The 15,883-nt window shown below is 38.0% G+C and overlaps 2 protein-coding genes across 2 annotated transcripts; both read right to left on the bottom strand.

The window, feature by feature from the left end:
• Positions 1-1,839: 1,839 nt before the first annotated feature.
• LOC135774002 (extracellular calcium-sensing receptor-like) lies at positions 1,840-3,892 on the bottom strand. The gene is made up of 5 exons (XM_065283933.1): positions 3,823-3,892; positions 3,535-3,746; positions 3,214-3,441; positions 2,905-3,028; positions 1,840-2,750 (listed from the first exon to the last, which is right to left on the bottom strand). Exons 1-5 carry the CDS (start codon positions 3,890-3,892, stop codon positions 1,840-1,842), a joined length of 1,545 nt encoding a protein of 514 aa, XP_065140005.1.
• Positions 3,893-12,365: 8,473 nt separating this feature from the next.
• LOC135769344 (extracellular calcium-sensing receptor-like) lies at positions 12,366-15,636 on the bottom strand. The gene is made up of 6 exons (XM_065278678.2): positions 15,431-15,636; positions 14,945-15,233; positions 14,110-14,865; positions 13,795-14,022; positions 13,435-13,558; positions 12,366-13,279 (listed from the first exon to the last, which is right to left on the bottom strand). Exons 1-6 carry the CDS (start codon positions 15,634-15,636, stop codon positions 12,366-12,368), a joined length of 2,517 nt encoding a protein of 838 aa, XP_065134750.2.
• Between the last annotated feature and the right edge of the window lie 247 nt (positions 15,637-15,883).

Raw genomic sequence — 15,883 nt, 5'->3', positions numbered from 1 at the left:
CGAAATAGAAAAAATATAGGCTATTAAGAGGCAAATTTCAGCTAGTTTGTCACTTTAGTAACCGCCTTTAAAGTTAAAATAATCTGCTGTGATAAATACGTATCTTTATGTAGATTTGCTGAACAATGTTACCAGAAATTACTGAGCCATATTAGGTAAAATACAAAAGTTGTGCATGTAGTCTCTTATTCACTTATTCTCAGATGTTTCATTGAAACAAATGAGAAAATTGTTAAAATTCTTTAAGAGTATGCAGCTGTAGAATAAATGTCGATTGTATAGGCAATTAAAATGGGTAAATTTGATGAGACATTTTCAAGTTCATAAGTTGAAATAATAAATAATATTGTCTTCTAAATCTCTGAAGTAGACATTGACAAGATCTATCAAGGGCCTTTATTTCAGGAGAAATATCTGAGATTCAGGTTAATTTATTTTTTGAAGATGCCATATAGCATATTACACTGCAAGACAGGGCTGCCATGGCTAAAAATATATTGTTAATTTCCCATATTCTGAATTATAATATATATATAATATATATTAATATAGATTTTTGTCTTCTCTGTGCTACCATGATAGGCCTTTGTGCCACTGAATAGAAACTTTTAATCATTCACTCTTTTTTTAAATATGCTGAAGTGTGTTTATATGTATGTATTTTTGTTGGATATTTACACATTTCAGACTTTAGATGAAACAGTTTGTGTGATTTCAGAAACTAAAACCAATTAAATAATAACACCTGATTTAACAACTTTAATCAGTTACATCATGTGTTTATTCATTGCTTTTGTTTTTGCCCCTTTACATGTTTATAACACTAATATGGTGTAGGTTCCAGCTGTGCTTTAATTAAAAGATTTTTTATTTGTGTTGTTCATGTTTGTCAAATTTGCCTGTGGGCAGATACAAGCCACTAGAGCTTTTGCATCAGCCTGTTTTTCAAATTACAACATGTTGTTTGTGTTGCTATATGTTTTTGCCTTTTCACCTCTGCTCACAAACCATTCCCTAGAAACAAGAAAAGAGTGGGAAAATTGAAACCAGGAAGTTCTGTTTTTTTTTATTTTGGGCCTTTAGAAGAGCCATGATTTGATCAAAAAGTGCAACTGCAGTTGACTATACAACTATTGACTATGTTTGAACAGCTACCAATAATATACATTGTAAACTCAAATGTTCTGCATTAGGCTATTTACCTAAATTTAAAAATCATGATCTTATTAAAGCTTTTTCATGGTAATACCATTTAACAATATTACAGTGGCATAGAGACAATTAATGAAAAGTAGATAGATCTAAGGACCCTGCAAATTATACTCATATTGTGGTACAAAACAAATAAAAAAAAGAAATGCATAAAGAACATCTCATATCTCTCCCACAAGTGTGGCATAAAACACCATTTTGCATTATTACTTTGTACTGTGACAGAAAATGTAAATGATTTGAACAACTACTGTATGTGCATTAGTGCTGCTATACATGTATGACTTCTAAATAATCTATTACTAATGATTGATTTTTAAAGGCTCTATGCATGAAAGGGCCTTTGTTTGAAAGTACTGGCAGCCTTTAACTGTGGATCATCTACAAAAGCAAAAAAAGAACTATTAATCTGCTCAGAATCTTATGTTATGTATAAAAGGTTTTAACAATATCATTGCTTTTAATTATTGATATATATATATATATATATATATATATATATATATATATATATATATATATATATATATATATATAGCGTATGCCATTTTTAAAAATAATTTTTCTTTTTGAATTAACAATAGAAACAACTACAAAGTAATAAGAGACATGTTAATTTATTTCTAATTAGGTCTTAGTTTGTGTTTTTCCCATCAAATGTTGCTTTGTATTTTGTTCAGGCTTAAGCAGAATGATGTAACATTTAGGTGTGAATATACAAAACAGCAAACCAAAACTTGATGCTAAAATAGCAAATATCTCCACAGCTACAGTAAATTTTCCAGGAGAGCTGACATAAGCTGGGATAAATGTGATCCATACAGCACAGAATATGAGAATACTGAATGTGATGAATTTAGCTTCATTGAAGTTATCAGGCAGCGTCCGAGCCAGAAAAGCTAAAATGAAGCACAAGAGAGCAAGAAGACCAATATAACCCAACACAGCCCAGAAACCAACAGCAGAGCCCAGACTGCATTCAAGAATGATCTTCTCCTTATAATATTTTATATTTTTATATGGGAAAGGAGGAGATATTGTTAGCCAAAGCACACAGATAAGAACTTGTATAAGTGTAAAGGCAAAAACACTGAGTCTCTGTTGTGCAGGCCCAAACCATTTCATGACATTACTTCCTGGAAGTGTGGCCTTGAATGCCATTAACACCACTATTGTTTTCCCCAGAACACAGGAGATACAGAGGACAAAAGTGATCCCAAACGCTGTGTGACGCAACATACAGGACCACTCTGTGGGGCGACCAATAAAAGTAAGTGAACAGAGAAAACACAGAATCAATGAGAAGAGCAACAGGAAGCTCAGCTCTGAGTTGTTGGCTTTTACTATGGGAGTGTCCTTCTTACTGTAAAACAGGATTGCCACCAGTACAGTTATTCCTACTCCAAACAGAGAGAAAAAGACTAACACTATACCCATAACTTCTGTGAATGACAGAAACTCTACAGCCTTTAACACACATTCAGTGTTCTCAGTATTTGACCAGTATTCCCCTGGACACTGCTGGCAGTTATTTGAATCTGGAAAGGAAGTTCACTATAGTTAGAGATAAAAGATAAAGGGTTTCATTTATGAACTCCTTTGAAAAAAGCTGCATCTTAAACAGTAGGAGGAGAACACAAAAATAGCAGCTAGCCAGTTTTCTTTGGATTTTTAAGATTGTCTGAAGTTTACCTGTCTCATTACTGATCTCTCCATCTGCACATGTAATACAGTCATAACAGCAGACAGGTCTTCCTTTTTGTGCGGCCTTCCTAGTGCCTGGAGGACAACTCTCACTGCACACAGACTTTGTCTTCTAGGTTGAAAATAACATTATAGCTATTAATTTAAAAAAAATAATTTGAGTTATTTTATTGCTGTTTCTTGAAGTCCATCATTTCAAATTTATGTCTTATATACATTATTGAACACTCAATAAATTTCTAATGCTAGTATTTTGATTTTAACAAATTTTAAGAAAACCAGGTTGTTGCCTTTTACCTTCAGCTGTCCTCCTGCCCAGATTATGTTTTCAGTATTAAGTACAAAGCGCTGGTCAGGGGGCAGTGAGGCATCATAGTAACCCACTGCTTTAAACTGAATTGATCCATCAGAGTCCTTCTGCCAGTTCACAACTTCATACTGGGCTACTGCAGCACCAGTGCTGTCAAACCACACACGATCGCCAAACTTTACAGTGAAATTTACTTTTTTTAGAGCTTCAACCACCTGGTGAAGAATCAGGTTTTGAACGTTATTATGAAGTCATCCAACACAGAAATATGGTTATTCTCTCACTGTGTGTCTTTAGTATTAATTTACCTGCTGTGGTTGTATTGTTAGGCCTTTCTCACAACCTTTCTGTTCTTTGCATTTCAGCAGACTGTGTAATGCATAAGCCACAGCATACACTGCTTTGTATACATTGGTTGTGTATCTTATTTGAGGCAGATTTAGGCTGTGATTTTTCAGAACAAGTAGATCTTGGTATATGCTGCAGTTTAATCCGTATTGAGATGCATTTCCATTTTCCTCTGAGCATGGAAAAGCGGTTTCCCAAAATTCATTTTTAACATAATCTAAAAAGCCTTCAACATCAATCTTTCTCACTGCAAACCCCAGTGATCCTCCCAGCACACGAAAACTCTTTGGTGTGATCAAACTCTTTGCTGTTATCCATGCCTTTTAAAAGGTCCTGTGGTCCTAGACAGAATCACTGTGGTAGAAGAATCTGTTTCCCCTATGATAGCATTTGTAAAATGTTGTCCATTGCATGTTGCATCTGCTGCAAACTCATGACCATTCATCAATGCCATAGTTGCATTCATAGAAGACATTCTTAAACCACAGTTGTCATATATCCTATAGCCAATAGAAACATTTGGTAGCAAATTTTCACTTCTGTTAATCTCCTCAATTGCGAAGATCATGATTTGAGGCATCCAGAAATCTCCTTTTGCATATCTCACACTATGAAAATATTAAAATAATACAACTTAAATGAGATTAAATGGTTTTAATACTATTTAAACTTCACATGTACATGTTATCACAGTTTGCTTATGTGACATTCCTTATACTGTAGATATGCAGTATATAGATTTCATAATTTCATTATCAACACCAATTTTTTTCTAAATAGTTTCTAATGCAACAAACCTGGTGCATGGAGACTGAGGTTTTTGTGTGAACTGAAATGAAGGTAATATTTCTATAATGTGGATTGCAAAAATTGCCCCAATAGTTACGTCTCCATCCTTAGACAGCAGTGGGAAGTTAGGGTCTCCCATCCTTCGGCAAAGAGTGTTTTCTCCCTGTGCATGAAGATGATTGTGAAGCAGAAATGTGTACACAAAGATAAGCATTCTAAAAAATTGAGGTCAACCTCACCTGGCAAATGGGATTAACCTGATACAGTATTTGTACTTTTATAGACTTTTATACTGGATGATTGATTAAGAAAATGGCCAATAACCTTTCAGAGAAGGACGAGGAAGGGAGGGAAGGTAAATGTGTATTGCTTAGTATCTATTGAAGTAATGTCATACAGTATAATGGCCTATTAAGATGCCTTCATTTTATTTTTGTGGGGTACTAGAAAATGTTTAACAAATTTTATATTATTTGACAACATCTTTAGTCTGTCTGACACACTCTTTTACTTCCGTAAGCTGCTTCTTTAAAAATTCTCTGATTGGTCAAGCTGGCTCAGTTTATTGTGATTGGTCACCTGCTTAGAGCGTTTGTCGTAAATGTTTTACCCCTTACCATATCCACAATTTTCAGCCTCTCATGTACAAACAGTTACATCAGTCATGTTTACATCATTATGATTTTATGCTCATGTATCGCATCAAAAATGAGAAAAATCCCATAATAAGGGAAAAAGTTGTGTAATTTGTAATATTGTAATTGGACCATACTGATGAAAGCATTAATAACATAATGTGCAAAAGAAGCTCTAGGTTAAGCTAATATCAGCAGTCTCCCAGTAAGCAAGCCCACAGGGCGACAGTGGTCAATGGTTGAAAAAAGCTTATAGAGAAAATAATCCCTTGTGAGAAAATCAGGCTTAGCCGGGAGGGCAAGTTAATCTATTTTTTTAACATTTCTATAATGGAAGAATGCTGTGTGACATACATTGGAAATGTGACGGTAACACTTTACTTGAAGGGGTGACAGGACACGTGTCATGAACATGAAGGAGATTTTATGCACATGTATGAAGTTATGTTGTCTTGGTAATGTCAAGTTGTCATGACAAGTTATGATGTATTGGTTTATGTCAAATTGTCCACCAGTGCGTGGAACAGTAAGAACTTCCATCTCGACCTGCACACCGTTGTGTCCCCTTTCATTGTTACCCATCGCTGGTATGTGTGCTTGCTTAAAAGCTGAAGAATCATAGCCCTGTGTTCCTAACTACCCTTTCTGCCTGTGCAAAGCAAGATGCCGTATCTCCCACTGTATGTGCATTGGAGTTAATACTAGTATATGCACTTGTGTGTCCTCTGCCACCAGTCTGCAGGTTGAAGAGTTGAAGCTCTGTATCGTCGCTTGACTGTTCTGCTGTATGTTGAGAAACCAAAGCTCTGGGTACTCGCCGTAAGTTTACCTGCAAGTGGAAAGCTAAAAGCCTTGTTGTTTTGCCTGCACGTTTCCTCTAGTCACCTGAGTATCGAAGGGCTAAAGTTCTGTGCATTCACCCACTCGTCTGCCCGTAAGTCGAACACACCTGTATCCCTCCTGTACACCTAAAAGCTAGAAGCCCAGTGTACTCACCTGTATACCTCCTGTACACCCAAAAGCCACAAGCCCAGTGGACTCACCTGTATACCTCCTGTACGCCGAAAAGCTAAAAGCACAGTGTACTCACCTGTATACCTCTTGTAATCCCAAATGCTAAAAGCCCAGTGTACTCACCTGTATACCCCCTGTATGCCTAAAAGCCAGAAGCCCAGTGTACTCACCTGTATACCTCCTGTACGCCCAAAAGCTTAAAGCCCAGTGTACTCACCTGTATACCTCTTGTACGCCCAAAAGCTAAAAGCCCAGTGTACTCACCTGTATACCTCTTGTACGCCCAAAAGCTAAAAGCCCAGTGTACTCACCTGTATACCTCCTGTACGCCCAAGAGCCAAAATCCCAGTGCACTCCCCTGTATACCTCTCCTGAATGCCCAAAAGCTAGAAGCACAGTGTGCTCACCTGTATACCTCCCTGTACTCCCAAAAGCAGAGTCCAGAGTACTTACCTGCCAGCCCACGTGTGAGTCACGGAGACCAAGTAAAGAGCACCTGCTTGTACGCCCCCCTGTGTGAGTTCAGGAGACAGAGTCCAGAGTACTTACCTGCCAGCCCACGTGTGAGTCATGGAGACCAAGTGAAGAGCACTTACCTGTACGTCTCCTTGTGAGTCCAGAAGCACTTACCCATACGCCCACTTGTGAGTCGAGGAGACTCCAGCTAGAAGCTTCTTTTTAATATTTAGATTCCCCTTCCTTTTTCTCTTTTAAAAAGTTAATAAAGCTTGTTATATTTTATACTTACTTGTCTGTCTGGTCATTGGGTGTTTTGGAACCTCCTCGGAGTGGAAGTAAAGGGAGGAGCGCGACCCACGGTATCGGTGGTCCGCTCCGACCTGTGACAAAGACATCTCAAACAATGTCATCTTTGCATTAAACATGACATAATTGAGCGAATGACACCTAATGACAGTTGTAATCTACGTGCTTAAAATCTCCTTCATGTTCATGACACGTGTCATGTCATGATTATGAAAATGTCATGTAAGTCTTATGATCACTCCTTCAAGTAAAGTGTTACCGGAAATGGTTTGGCATCTACTTTTTGATATAATTTATACAGTCTGTTATCCTTGAAAACTGGTAGGTTTCACAAGGTTCTGAGGAAATGTATTGCTGGGTATCGTCAGCATATCAATGAAAACTGATGTTATGTTTCCAGATAATGTCTCCTAGACTAGAGCAGTGGTTCTCAACTCCGTTCCTGGAGGCCCACTGCTCTGCACATTTTGTATGTCTCTCTTATCTGATAGACTTGGTTCAGTTCATGGAGATCTATACTAATGAGCTGGTGATTTGAATCAGCTGTGTTAAATAAGGGAGACATTCAAAATGTGCAGAGCAGTGGGCCTCCAGGAATAACGTTGAGAACCATGGTCCTAGAGGAAGCATGGTTAACAAGAATAGGATAGAGCCTAGAACGGATCATTTTGGTACACAATTTTTAACCTGAGAGTAACATAAGTTCCCTATCAAGAGCGGTCACTCAAGATTGACGGTCACTCAAGCTGACGCTTTGGGGTTAAAACATCCAAATCACCAGATACTGAAATCTTTATGAATAACAGCAGTGCAGGGCACTGGCCAATCATTGATGACCTATGCAAATTGCATGACAGCTGCAAGCGTATAAAATGTGGTGCTTGAGCGAAGGACATCAGAATCTTCTTCTTCACTCAAGATACAATGTCTCAATGGACCTCTGTTGCAGCCAGACTCCCACGATTCTCCCTGTGAGCACTGCGCCAGAGGAGCCATTGCTCGAAGTCTCACCGGGCAGCCCTGTTTACAGTCTGCACCCACCGAAGTCACCTTGCCCTCCCATTGTCTTACTGCCAGATACCTTCCACCCCACTTCTGTGGCTTTCTCCTTCGGCGTCAGAGAGGAGGATAACAGCATGTCTCTGTGGTGTCAGAGAACTGGGCAGAGGTGGAGCAAGAGCATCCAAGGAGCCTGGATCTGCATGGGGAGCTATCCAGGATCATGGAGATGGCGGCAAAGGAGCTCAATCTTAGCTGGACCTCACCCAATGAGCTGGCTAAGTGTAAACTGGATTTCTGGTTCCTTGAATCAGCCCACCAGCAGGCCGCTCAGAGAAAGAGAATGCCATTTTTCCCTGACTTACACAACCAGGTGTTCCAGGGATGGTCTGCACCCCAATCGGTGCACGTTCATGTCAGAATTTTTTGTCCAGACGAAATGGCACTCCAAAACCATCAATGAACAAATTGCTGTCCTGGTGGTGCTTAGTAAGCCATGTCTCTGTGAAAGACGCAGCAATGTTTAAAATCCTTCTCACAGCAGATGCACCCATGGAGTTTGTCCACTTTATTCTTCAGTGACTGGACATACCCCATTAACACTGAGGGCAGAGGAATCCTGGTAAACCATTGTTTCCTCAAGCGTAGTCTGACGCCTTCACACTTGCCCCATTTCCTCTCCTTCTTTCTTGATGCCCCAGACGATTAATCTCTCTGTATAAACTCCTGTAAAAACTTAACTTAGACTTAAAAACACGTTATCAACATGTGGAAGCCAAACTCTTACTGCTTGTTGCTGTGTGCACATGCACCCAGTGGCAGGCCAAGATACTGCAGTCGCTGGAAAGCTCTGCTGACGCAGACACAGTCCGTAACCTCAAGCTGCAACAGACTTCCCCCTTGTGGCTACGAAGCTTTCTGCCTAGGCCATCGGCAGATCCATGGGCTTCATGGTTGTCCTTCTAGCGCAAGTTCGCCCTGGGGACTGGTTCGCATCGGTCGATCTAGAGGATACTTACTTTCGCATTCAGATATCCCGTCTTCACAGGTGTTTTCTGAGGTTTGTGTTCGTGGGCACGAACATTCTGACTAACTCGAGCCCCACGCACATTCAAGAAGTGTATGGATGCAGCTCTCTCCCCCCTCAGAGTGAACAGGATGTGCATTATGAACTATTTGGATGCCTGGCTAATTATTGCTCATTTACGCGTTCTGCTTATCATATAGAAGTATTGCTTTGACACTTAGAGTCATAAGGGCTGCGGGTCAATACACAAAAGAACATACTGTTCCGAGTCAGACAATTTTATACCCGGGTATTCTTTTGGATTCTACATTGATGTGCACTCAACTCTCACAACAACGTGTGGAAACATTAACACTGTACCTGTGCTGCTTCAGACCTGGCTGGTATGTCCTCCTCAAGGAGATTAAGAGGCTTCTGGGTCTAATGGCATTAGCGTCTTCGGTTTGCCAAGCCCGCGGCTCTCCGGCCGTGCTTTTGTTCAGTCGAGATTCTGATGTTCATCGCTAATGCACCGCATTAAATATGCTTTGGTCATGAGATTTGCATAGCGAAGATTGGCTGATGCCTAGCACTGGTGTTAATTTATAAGATTTGAGCATTTGGTGAAGAGGGAGGAGTTAACAGTCTTCCCTGACCTAAATAGTAATAGCGATTGGTTAAATAAGACTTAAACCAGGCAAATACTTGACCTCTAATGCTGACATAATTTTCTAGTCTAAACCACAATCCAGCAATGTCAGACAACATTCATGCACACTTAATGTTAGGTTTGTTGTTAGTTTGTCATGTCATGTCAATTTCCTATATTCTGAATTATACATCTATAGTACTACAGTGGAAAAGTCTTAGGTCACCATTAGGACCATTAGAATCATTTTTGTGTTTGCAAAGATAAAGTGACCAAGTCTCTTTTTAACATTTTGTGTACATATTTTTTGTATTTTGAGTTTGTATCTTAATAAAGAGAGCTAAAATGGTCACTAAAACTTTGCTAAATAACCAAGCTGGTAATGGCCTATGACGACTGCACAACATGGTACATAAAGGTGCTACATAAAAAAATCGTTATTCTAAGCATTGCTGTAAAGAACCCTTTCTTTTAAGCAATGCCTAGAAGAATTATTTTTGTTGCTAAATGAACCAATCACTGAAAGGTTCTTGAATAACCATTTCTTTTATATCTTTGTGTAGGCTAAAGAACCTTTTCTCACCACATAAAACATTTTGTTAATCAGAAAGTTTCTTTTGATGTTAAAGGTTCTTGAAATCATACATCCCAAAATAGTTTTTTATGGCATTGAATACTGTATATAATAGAATAAATTTCATCCTTATTTGTTTTTTAAATAAGCTGAAGTTATAAGATTGTTATATTTACACTTTTACAGAGTTTAAATTTATTTGAAGCATACGTGTGATATTAGAAACAAAAAAACAATAAAAATTACACCTGATTTAACAACTGTAATCAGTTGCATCATGTGTTTATTCATTGTTTTTGTTTTTCACCCCTTTACATGTTTATATCACTAATATGGTGTACTTTCCAGCTGTGCTTTAATTAAAAGATTTTTTATTTGTGTTGTTCATGTTTGTACAGACACCTGTCAAATTTGCCTGTGGGCAGATACAAGCCACTAGAGTTTTGCATCAGCCTGTTTTTCAGATAACAACATGTTGTTTGTGTTGCTTTATGTTTTTGCTTTTTCACATCTGCTCACAAATCATTCCCAAGAAACAAGAAAAGAGTGGAAAAATTGAAACCAGGAAAGTCTGCTCTTTATTTCTGCCCTTTAGAAGAGCCACGATGTGGTGAAAAATTGCAACTGCAGTTGTTTAAGATATATGAAATGAGAGTACAATAAAACATATTAAAGCTGCAAGCAGCGATGGAAGGGCCCTCGCACGCATGAGCACCGCCACCCGATGGCCTTAGGAAAGAAATGCATCGTGGGGATATGAATTTTAAGGGGTAAATATCTGTGGATTATAGTTATTATATTAAAGTTATTTCCTGCTGCCTTTAGGTGGCGCTATGACTGTAACTGAATATTGCCATGTTGATGTGTTCAGGCCTGGACCCTTATCAAACGTGTGAAGTCTGGGGCAGGTTGGACATTGTTTGACACAGCAGCTTCCTGTTTAATGGCGAAACATCCATTCCTAGTCCTCCACGGACACGCCCTTCAACGAAAAGTCAATTTATCATTGCAAAGGCCTTTTGATCAGACCGACCAAATATGATGATGATCTAATTAAATATCTTATCTCTGAAAAACTTAATTTTCTAGTGCCAGCAGGTAGTGCTGTGACAGTAACTGAATATTGTCATGGAAATGTTTCAGGCCAGGACACTTATCAAACATGTGAAGCATGGGGCAGATCGGACATTGTAAGCCTGTTTTCTTGAATATTTGTGGGTTACGGTTAGGGTTGACGCTCTCGAGCCATTTCTACACGCCCAATTGTGCAACCTATAACACATGTAAATTATACCCACTTCTAACATGTGTGCAGATTTCCTTACGTTTTTGAGCCCTCAAAAATGTGATTCATTTTCTAAAAAAAATATTTGACTGAGCAAAAACAATCAGGCTTTGCACCCACAGTGCAGGCCATTCTGGCATGCTCCTTGGTTCTCGGGCCCTAATAACCATTTACTCAAATGGAAAGAATCCAAATATTTTTCCAATTAAATATTTTTGTTGATATATTTTGAATCTATAGCAAGACTAGTTCTTTGTTTGGGGTTTGTTGTGCTCACAACTTCTGACCATTCATCAAAACAATGACAGACATTTAAAGAACATCTAACAGTAAAATGAAATTTGAATGGAAAGGTTTTGCATTATTGCCTTAAAATCAAAGATCTAATCATAATCTGATTGAAGCCAAATGTCAAATGCCTTTGAGATTAAAATAGAATAAAGTTATGTAAGACCATTACATTTGTTGAGATTATATAAAACTAAATATATCTAAAGTCCCAGCAAATCATATACACTGAAAAAATGATTCATTCAATTTAATACATTTTTTTAAGGTAAGTGGTTGCAATCAATTTATTTAAGCTACATTTAAACAAAAGTTTTTTGTTTTGTTTTGCCTTTCTAATTTTTTTGTTTTTGTTTAAATGTAGCTTAAATAAATTGATTGCAACCACTTACCTTAAAAAAATTGATTAAATTGAATAAATATTTTTTTCAGTGTATGTATTAATATTGTATAAAAGTGTAATAAAAGTGTGGAATGGCAAATCTGTACCATTTAACAATAAATTCTTTGTTCTGTGATATAAGATATGTATAACATATTGCAATATTTTGCGTGAGTTTGTATTTCCTATTAAACTGACATATAAATGTAACAGAAACCAGGGAAACATAAGACAATATGCCTTTTTTTTAATGATTTGACAGCTTTTAGCTTCATGTGAAAATAAAATCATGTAATCTTGTGTATTACAAAAATCCTGCCTTGTAATGTATCCATATATTTTTAATTTTAATAAAAACAGTAAATAAAAACACTGCACAGTAAAATAACAATGTTAATTTATTTCTCAGTAGGACTTAGTTTGTGTTTTTCCCATCATATGTTGTTTTGTATTTTGTTCGGGCTTAAACAGGATGATGTAACATTTAGGGGCAAATATGCAGAGAAGTAAACCAAAGCTTGATGCTAAAATAGCAAATATCCCCACAGCTACAGTAAATTTTCCTGGAGAACTGATATAAGCTGGAATAAATGTGATCCATACAGCACAGAATATGAGCATACTGAATGTGATGAATTTAGCTTCATTGAAGTTATCAGGCAAAGTCCGAGCCAGAAAAGCCAGAATAAAGCACAAGATAGCCAGTAGGCCAATATAACCCAACACAGCCCAGAAACCTACAGTAGAACCCAGACTGCATTCAAGAATGATCTTCTCCTTATAATATTTCATATTTTTGTATGGAAAAGGAGGAGATATTGTTAGCCAAAGCACACAGATAAGAACTTGTATAAGAGTAAAGGCAAAAACACTGAGTCTCTGTTGTGCAGGCCCAAACCATTTCATGACATTACTTCCTGGAAGTGTGGCCCTGAATGCCATTAACACCACTATTGTTTTCCCCAGGACACATGAGATACAGAGGACAAAAGTGATCCCAAATGCTGTGTGACGCAACATACAGGACCACTCAGTGGGGCGACCAATGAAAGTAAGTGAACAGAGAAAACACAGAATCAATGAGAAGAGCAACAGGAAGCTCAGCTCTGAGTTGTTGGCTTTTACTATGGGAGTGTCCTTCTTACTGTAAAACAGGATGGCCACCAGTACAGTTATTCCTACTCCAAACAGAGAGAAAAAGACTAACACTATACCCATAACTTCTGTGAATGACAGAAACTCTACAGTCTTTAAGACACATTCAGTGTTCTCAGTATTAGACCAGTATTCCCCTGGACACTGCTGGCAGTTATTTGAATCTGGAAAGGAAGTTCACTATAGTTAGAGATAAAAGATAAAGGGTTTTATTTATGAACTCCTTTAAAAATTAGCTGCATCTTAAACAGTAGGAGAAGAACACAAAAAGAGCAACAAGTTAGTTTATTTTTTATTTTTGGGATGGTCTGAAGTTTACCTGTCTCATTACTGATCTCTCCATCTGCACATGTAATACAGTCATAACAGCAGACAGGTCTTCCTTTCTGTGCGGCCTTCCTAGTGCCTGGAGGACAACTCTCACTGCACACAGACCTTGGCTTCTATTTAAAAATATTCATAATACCTATTCATTAAGTAATTAACACTTGTACATTTACCCATGCTACAATTATTGATAACACTTTGTTTCCTCAAAGCATAATACACATGTTATTGCAATGATTTCTTGGAATTAAGGAAATAATTGTCATATGTCTGTTGGGTTGAATTTCCAATGCCTTTAGTCATGAAGTAAGGTTTTAACATGTTTTAACAAACACAGTTATTGCCTTTTTACCTCCAGTTGTCCTCCAGCCCAGATTATGTTTTCAGGGTTAAGTACAAAGCGCTGGTCAGGGGGCAGTGAGCCATCGTAGTAACCCACTGCTTTAAACTGGACTGATCCATCTGAGTCCTGCTGCCAGTTCACAACTTCATACTGGGCTACTGCAGCACCAGTGTTATCAAACCACACATTATCTCCAAACTTTACTGTAAAATTTACGTTTTTCAGAGCTTCAACCACCTAGGGAGAAAAAATTAAAGGAAAGAACTTACTGTCAAATAGAAATAGGCATAACCTCTGGATTTTGTGTCTATCATATATTTGTACCTGCAGTGGTTGTATTGTCAGGTTTTTCTCACAACCTTCTTGTTTTTTGCACTGCAGCAGACTGTGTAGTGCATAAGCCACAGCATACACTGCCTTATAGACATTACTTGAATATCTTTGCTCAGGCACATCTTCATTGTAATTTTTTAGCACAAGTAAATCTTGGTATTTGCTGCAAATTACTGCATTTTGAGATGAATTCCCATCTCCCTCTGAGCATTGAAAAGCTGTGTCCCAAAATGCTTTTATAACATAATCTGAAAACCCATTAATATCAAGTTTTCTCACTGAAAACCCTAGTGATCCTCCCAGCACACGAAAACTTGTCGGTGTGATCAACCTTTTTGCTGTTATCCATGCCTCTACGCCAATCATTTGCAGGCCTGTAATGTTCTGAATATATAGCTGTTCAAGTAGAATGGACATCTCTGAACTAGTAAGAAATGCAACAATGACTTTTGCAGTGCTTTGTTTGATGATGTTTACAACTTTTAGGAGTTTTTCAGGCTCTGTTCTGTAAAATTTCTCAGAGTACTCTACACAAATTCCCTCCTCCTGCGCTGTATTGAGAAATATGGCCATTCCACTGTTTCCATAATCATTGTCACTGTTTACAGCTCCAACCCAAGTCCAGCCAAAGTGTTTGACTATGTATGCAAGTGCTCTGCTCTGGTGATAATCACTAGCAATAGTCCTGAAGAATGAGGGGAAATCTTTTCTGTTACTGAGACACTCACATGTGGCTGAGTGACTTATCTGAAAAAGAAATCACAAGAAACAGTAAAACAGTCATCTTTTAGATAATTGTCAAATGTGTGTTGTTATCATCCCTTACCACAGGAATTTTGAAAGGTCCTGTGGTTCTGGCCAAAATCACTGTGGCAGAGGACTCTGTTTCCCCTATAATAGCATGTATAGGAGACTGTCCATTGCATCTGTCTCCTGCTGCAAACTCCTGACCATTCATCAATGCCATAGTTGCACTCATAGCAGACAGTCTTGAAGCACAAGTGTCAAAGATTTTATAGCCTATCGAAATGTTTGGGAGTAAAGTTTCACTTCTGTTAATCTCCTCAATAGCAAAGGTCATAGTTTGAGCCAACCGAAAATCTCTTAGATTCACACTGTGAAAAAATTAAACCAGTAGGCAAAACAGAAACTAAATAATGATTGATGTTGGCAGAAAATATATTAGATTTTTGTAAATTGTACACATTATTTCACCTCAAATAACAATTCCTGATATTATGGTAGTGATTTTACAAAGTACATTTAACATTTTTACTGCAATGTTTGTAAAGTAGTTTCCAATGTCACAAACCTGGAGCATGACAGAGGCTCAGGTTTTTGGGTAAACTCCAATGAAGGTAATGTTTCTATCATTCTGAATGCAAAAAGCCCTCCAATAGTTATGTCCCCATCCTTAGACAGCAGTGGGTGCTTGGGGTCTCCCATCAATCGACAAATGGCATTTTCCGCCTTTGTATGATGCTGATGGATGATAAGTGTGCAAAGAAAGATTAGCATCCCCATGTGAGCTCAGCTGTGGTTGGCAAATACCTCTGACCTGATACGCGAAGTTTTATAGACAAAATTTATTTTGATTATAGCCAATGACTTCATAGGGCAGGACATATAGCAGGTGGCAGGTTGTCACAATTGAGTGTTCTGATTGGGGTGTACATGCTCGGAGGAATAAAACTCCTCAGGAGGATCTACCTAGTTTACCATGAATCTTTTATATGCAAAAAATCACTTGCATTTTATTGGTTTT

This window comes from Paramisgurnus dabryanus, chromosome 9 (assembly GCF_030506205.2).
Source record: "Paramisgurnus dabryanus chromosome 9, PD_genome_1.1, whole genome shotgun sequence".
In the NCBI taxonomy this organism is placed as follows: Eukaryota; Metazoa; Chordata; class Actinopteri; order Cypriniformes; family Cobitidae; genus Paramisgurnus; species Paramisgurnus dabryanus.
Note: the sequence above shows the minus strand (reverse complement) of the source record. Positions and strands in the feature narration are given on the sequence as shown.

Coding starts and splice junctions, on each gene's coding strand:
- LOC135774002 (XM_065283933.1), bottom strand. CDS start 3,892: ATGGATAACAGCAAAGAGTTTGATCACACCAAAGAGTTTTCGTGTGCT. Junction 3,442..3,534: donor TAACAATACAACCACAGCAG/GTAAATTAATAC, acceptor ATTCTTCACCAG/GTGGTTGAAGCTCTAAAAAA. Junction 2,751..2,904: donor AGAGATCAGTAATGAGACAG/GTAAACTTCAGA, acceptor CTTCCTTTCCAG/ATTCAAATAACTGCCAGCAG.
- LOC135769344 (XM_065278678.2), bottom strand. CDS start 15,636: ATGCTAATCTTTCTTTGCACACTTATCATCCATCAGCATCATACAAAG. Junction 15,234..15,430: donor GAGCCTCTGTCATGCTCCAG/GTTTGTGACATT, acceptor ATTTTTTCACAG/TGTGAATCTAAGAGATTTTC. Junction 13,280..13,434: donor AGAGATCAGTAATGAGACAG/GTAAACTTCAGA, acceptor CTTCCTTTCCAG/ATTCAAATAACTGCCAGCAG.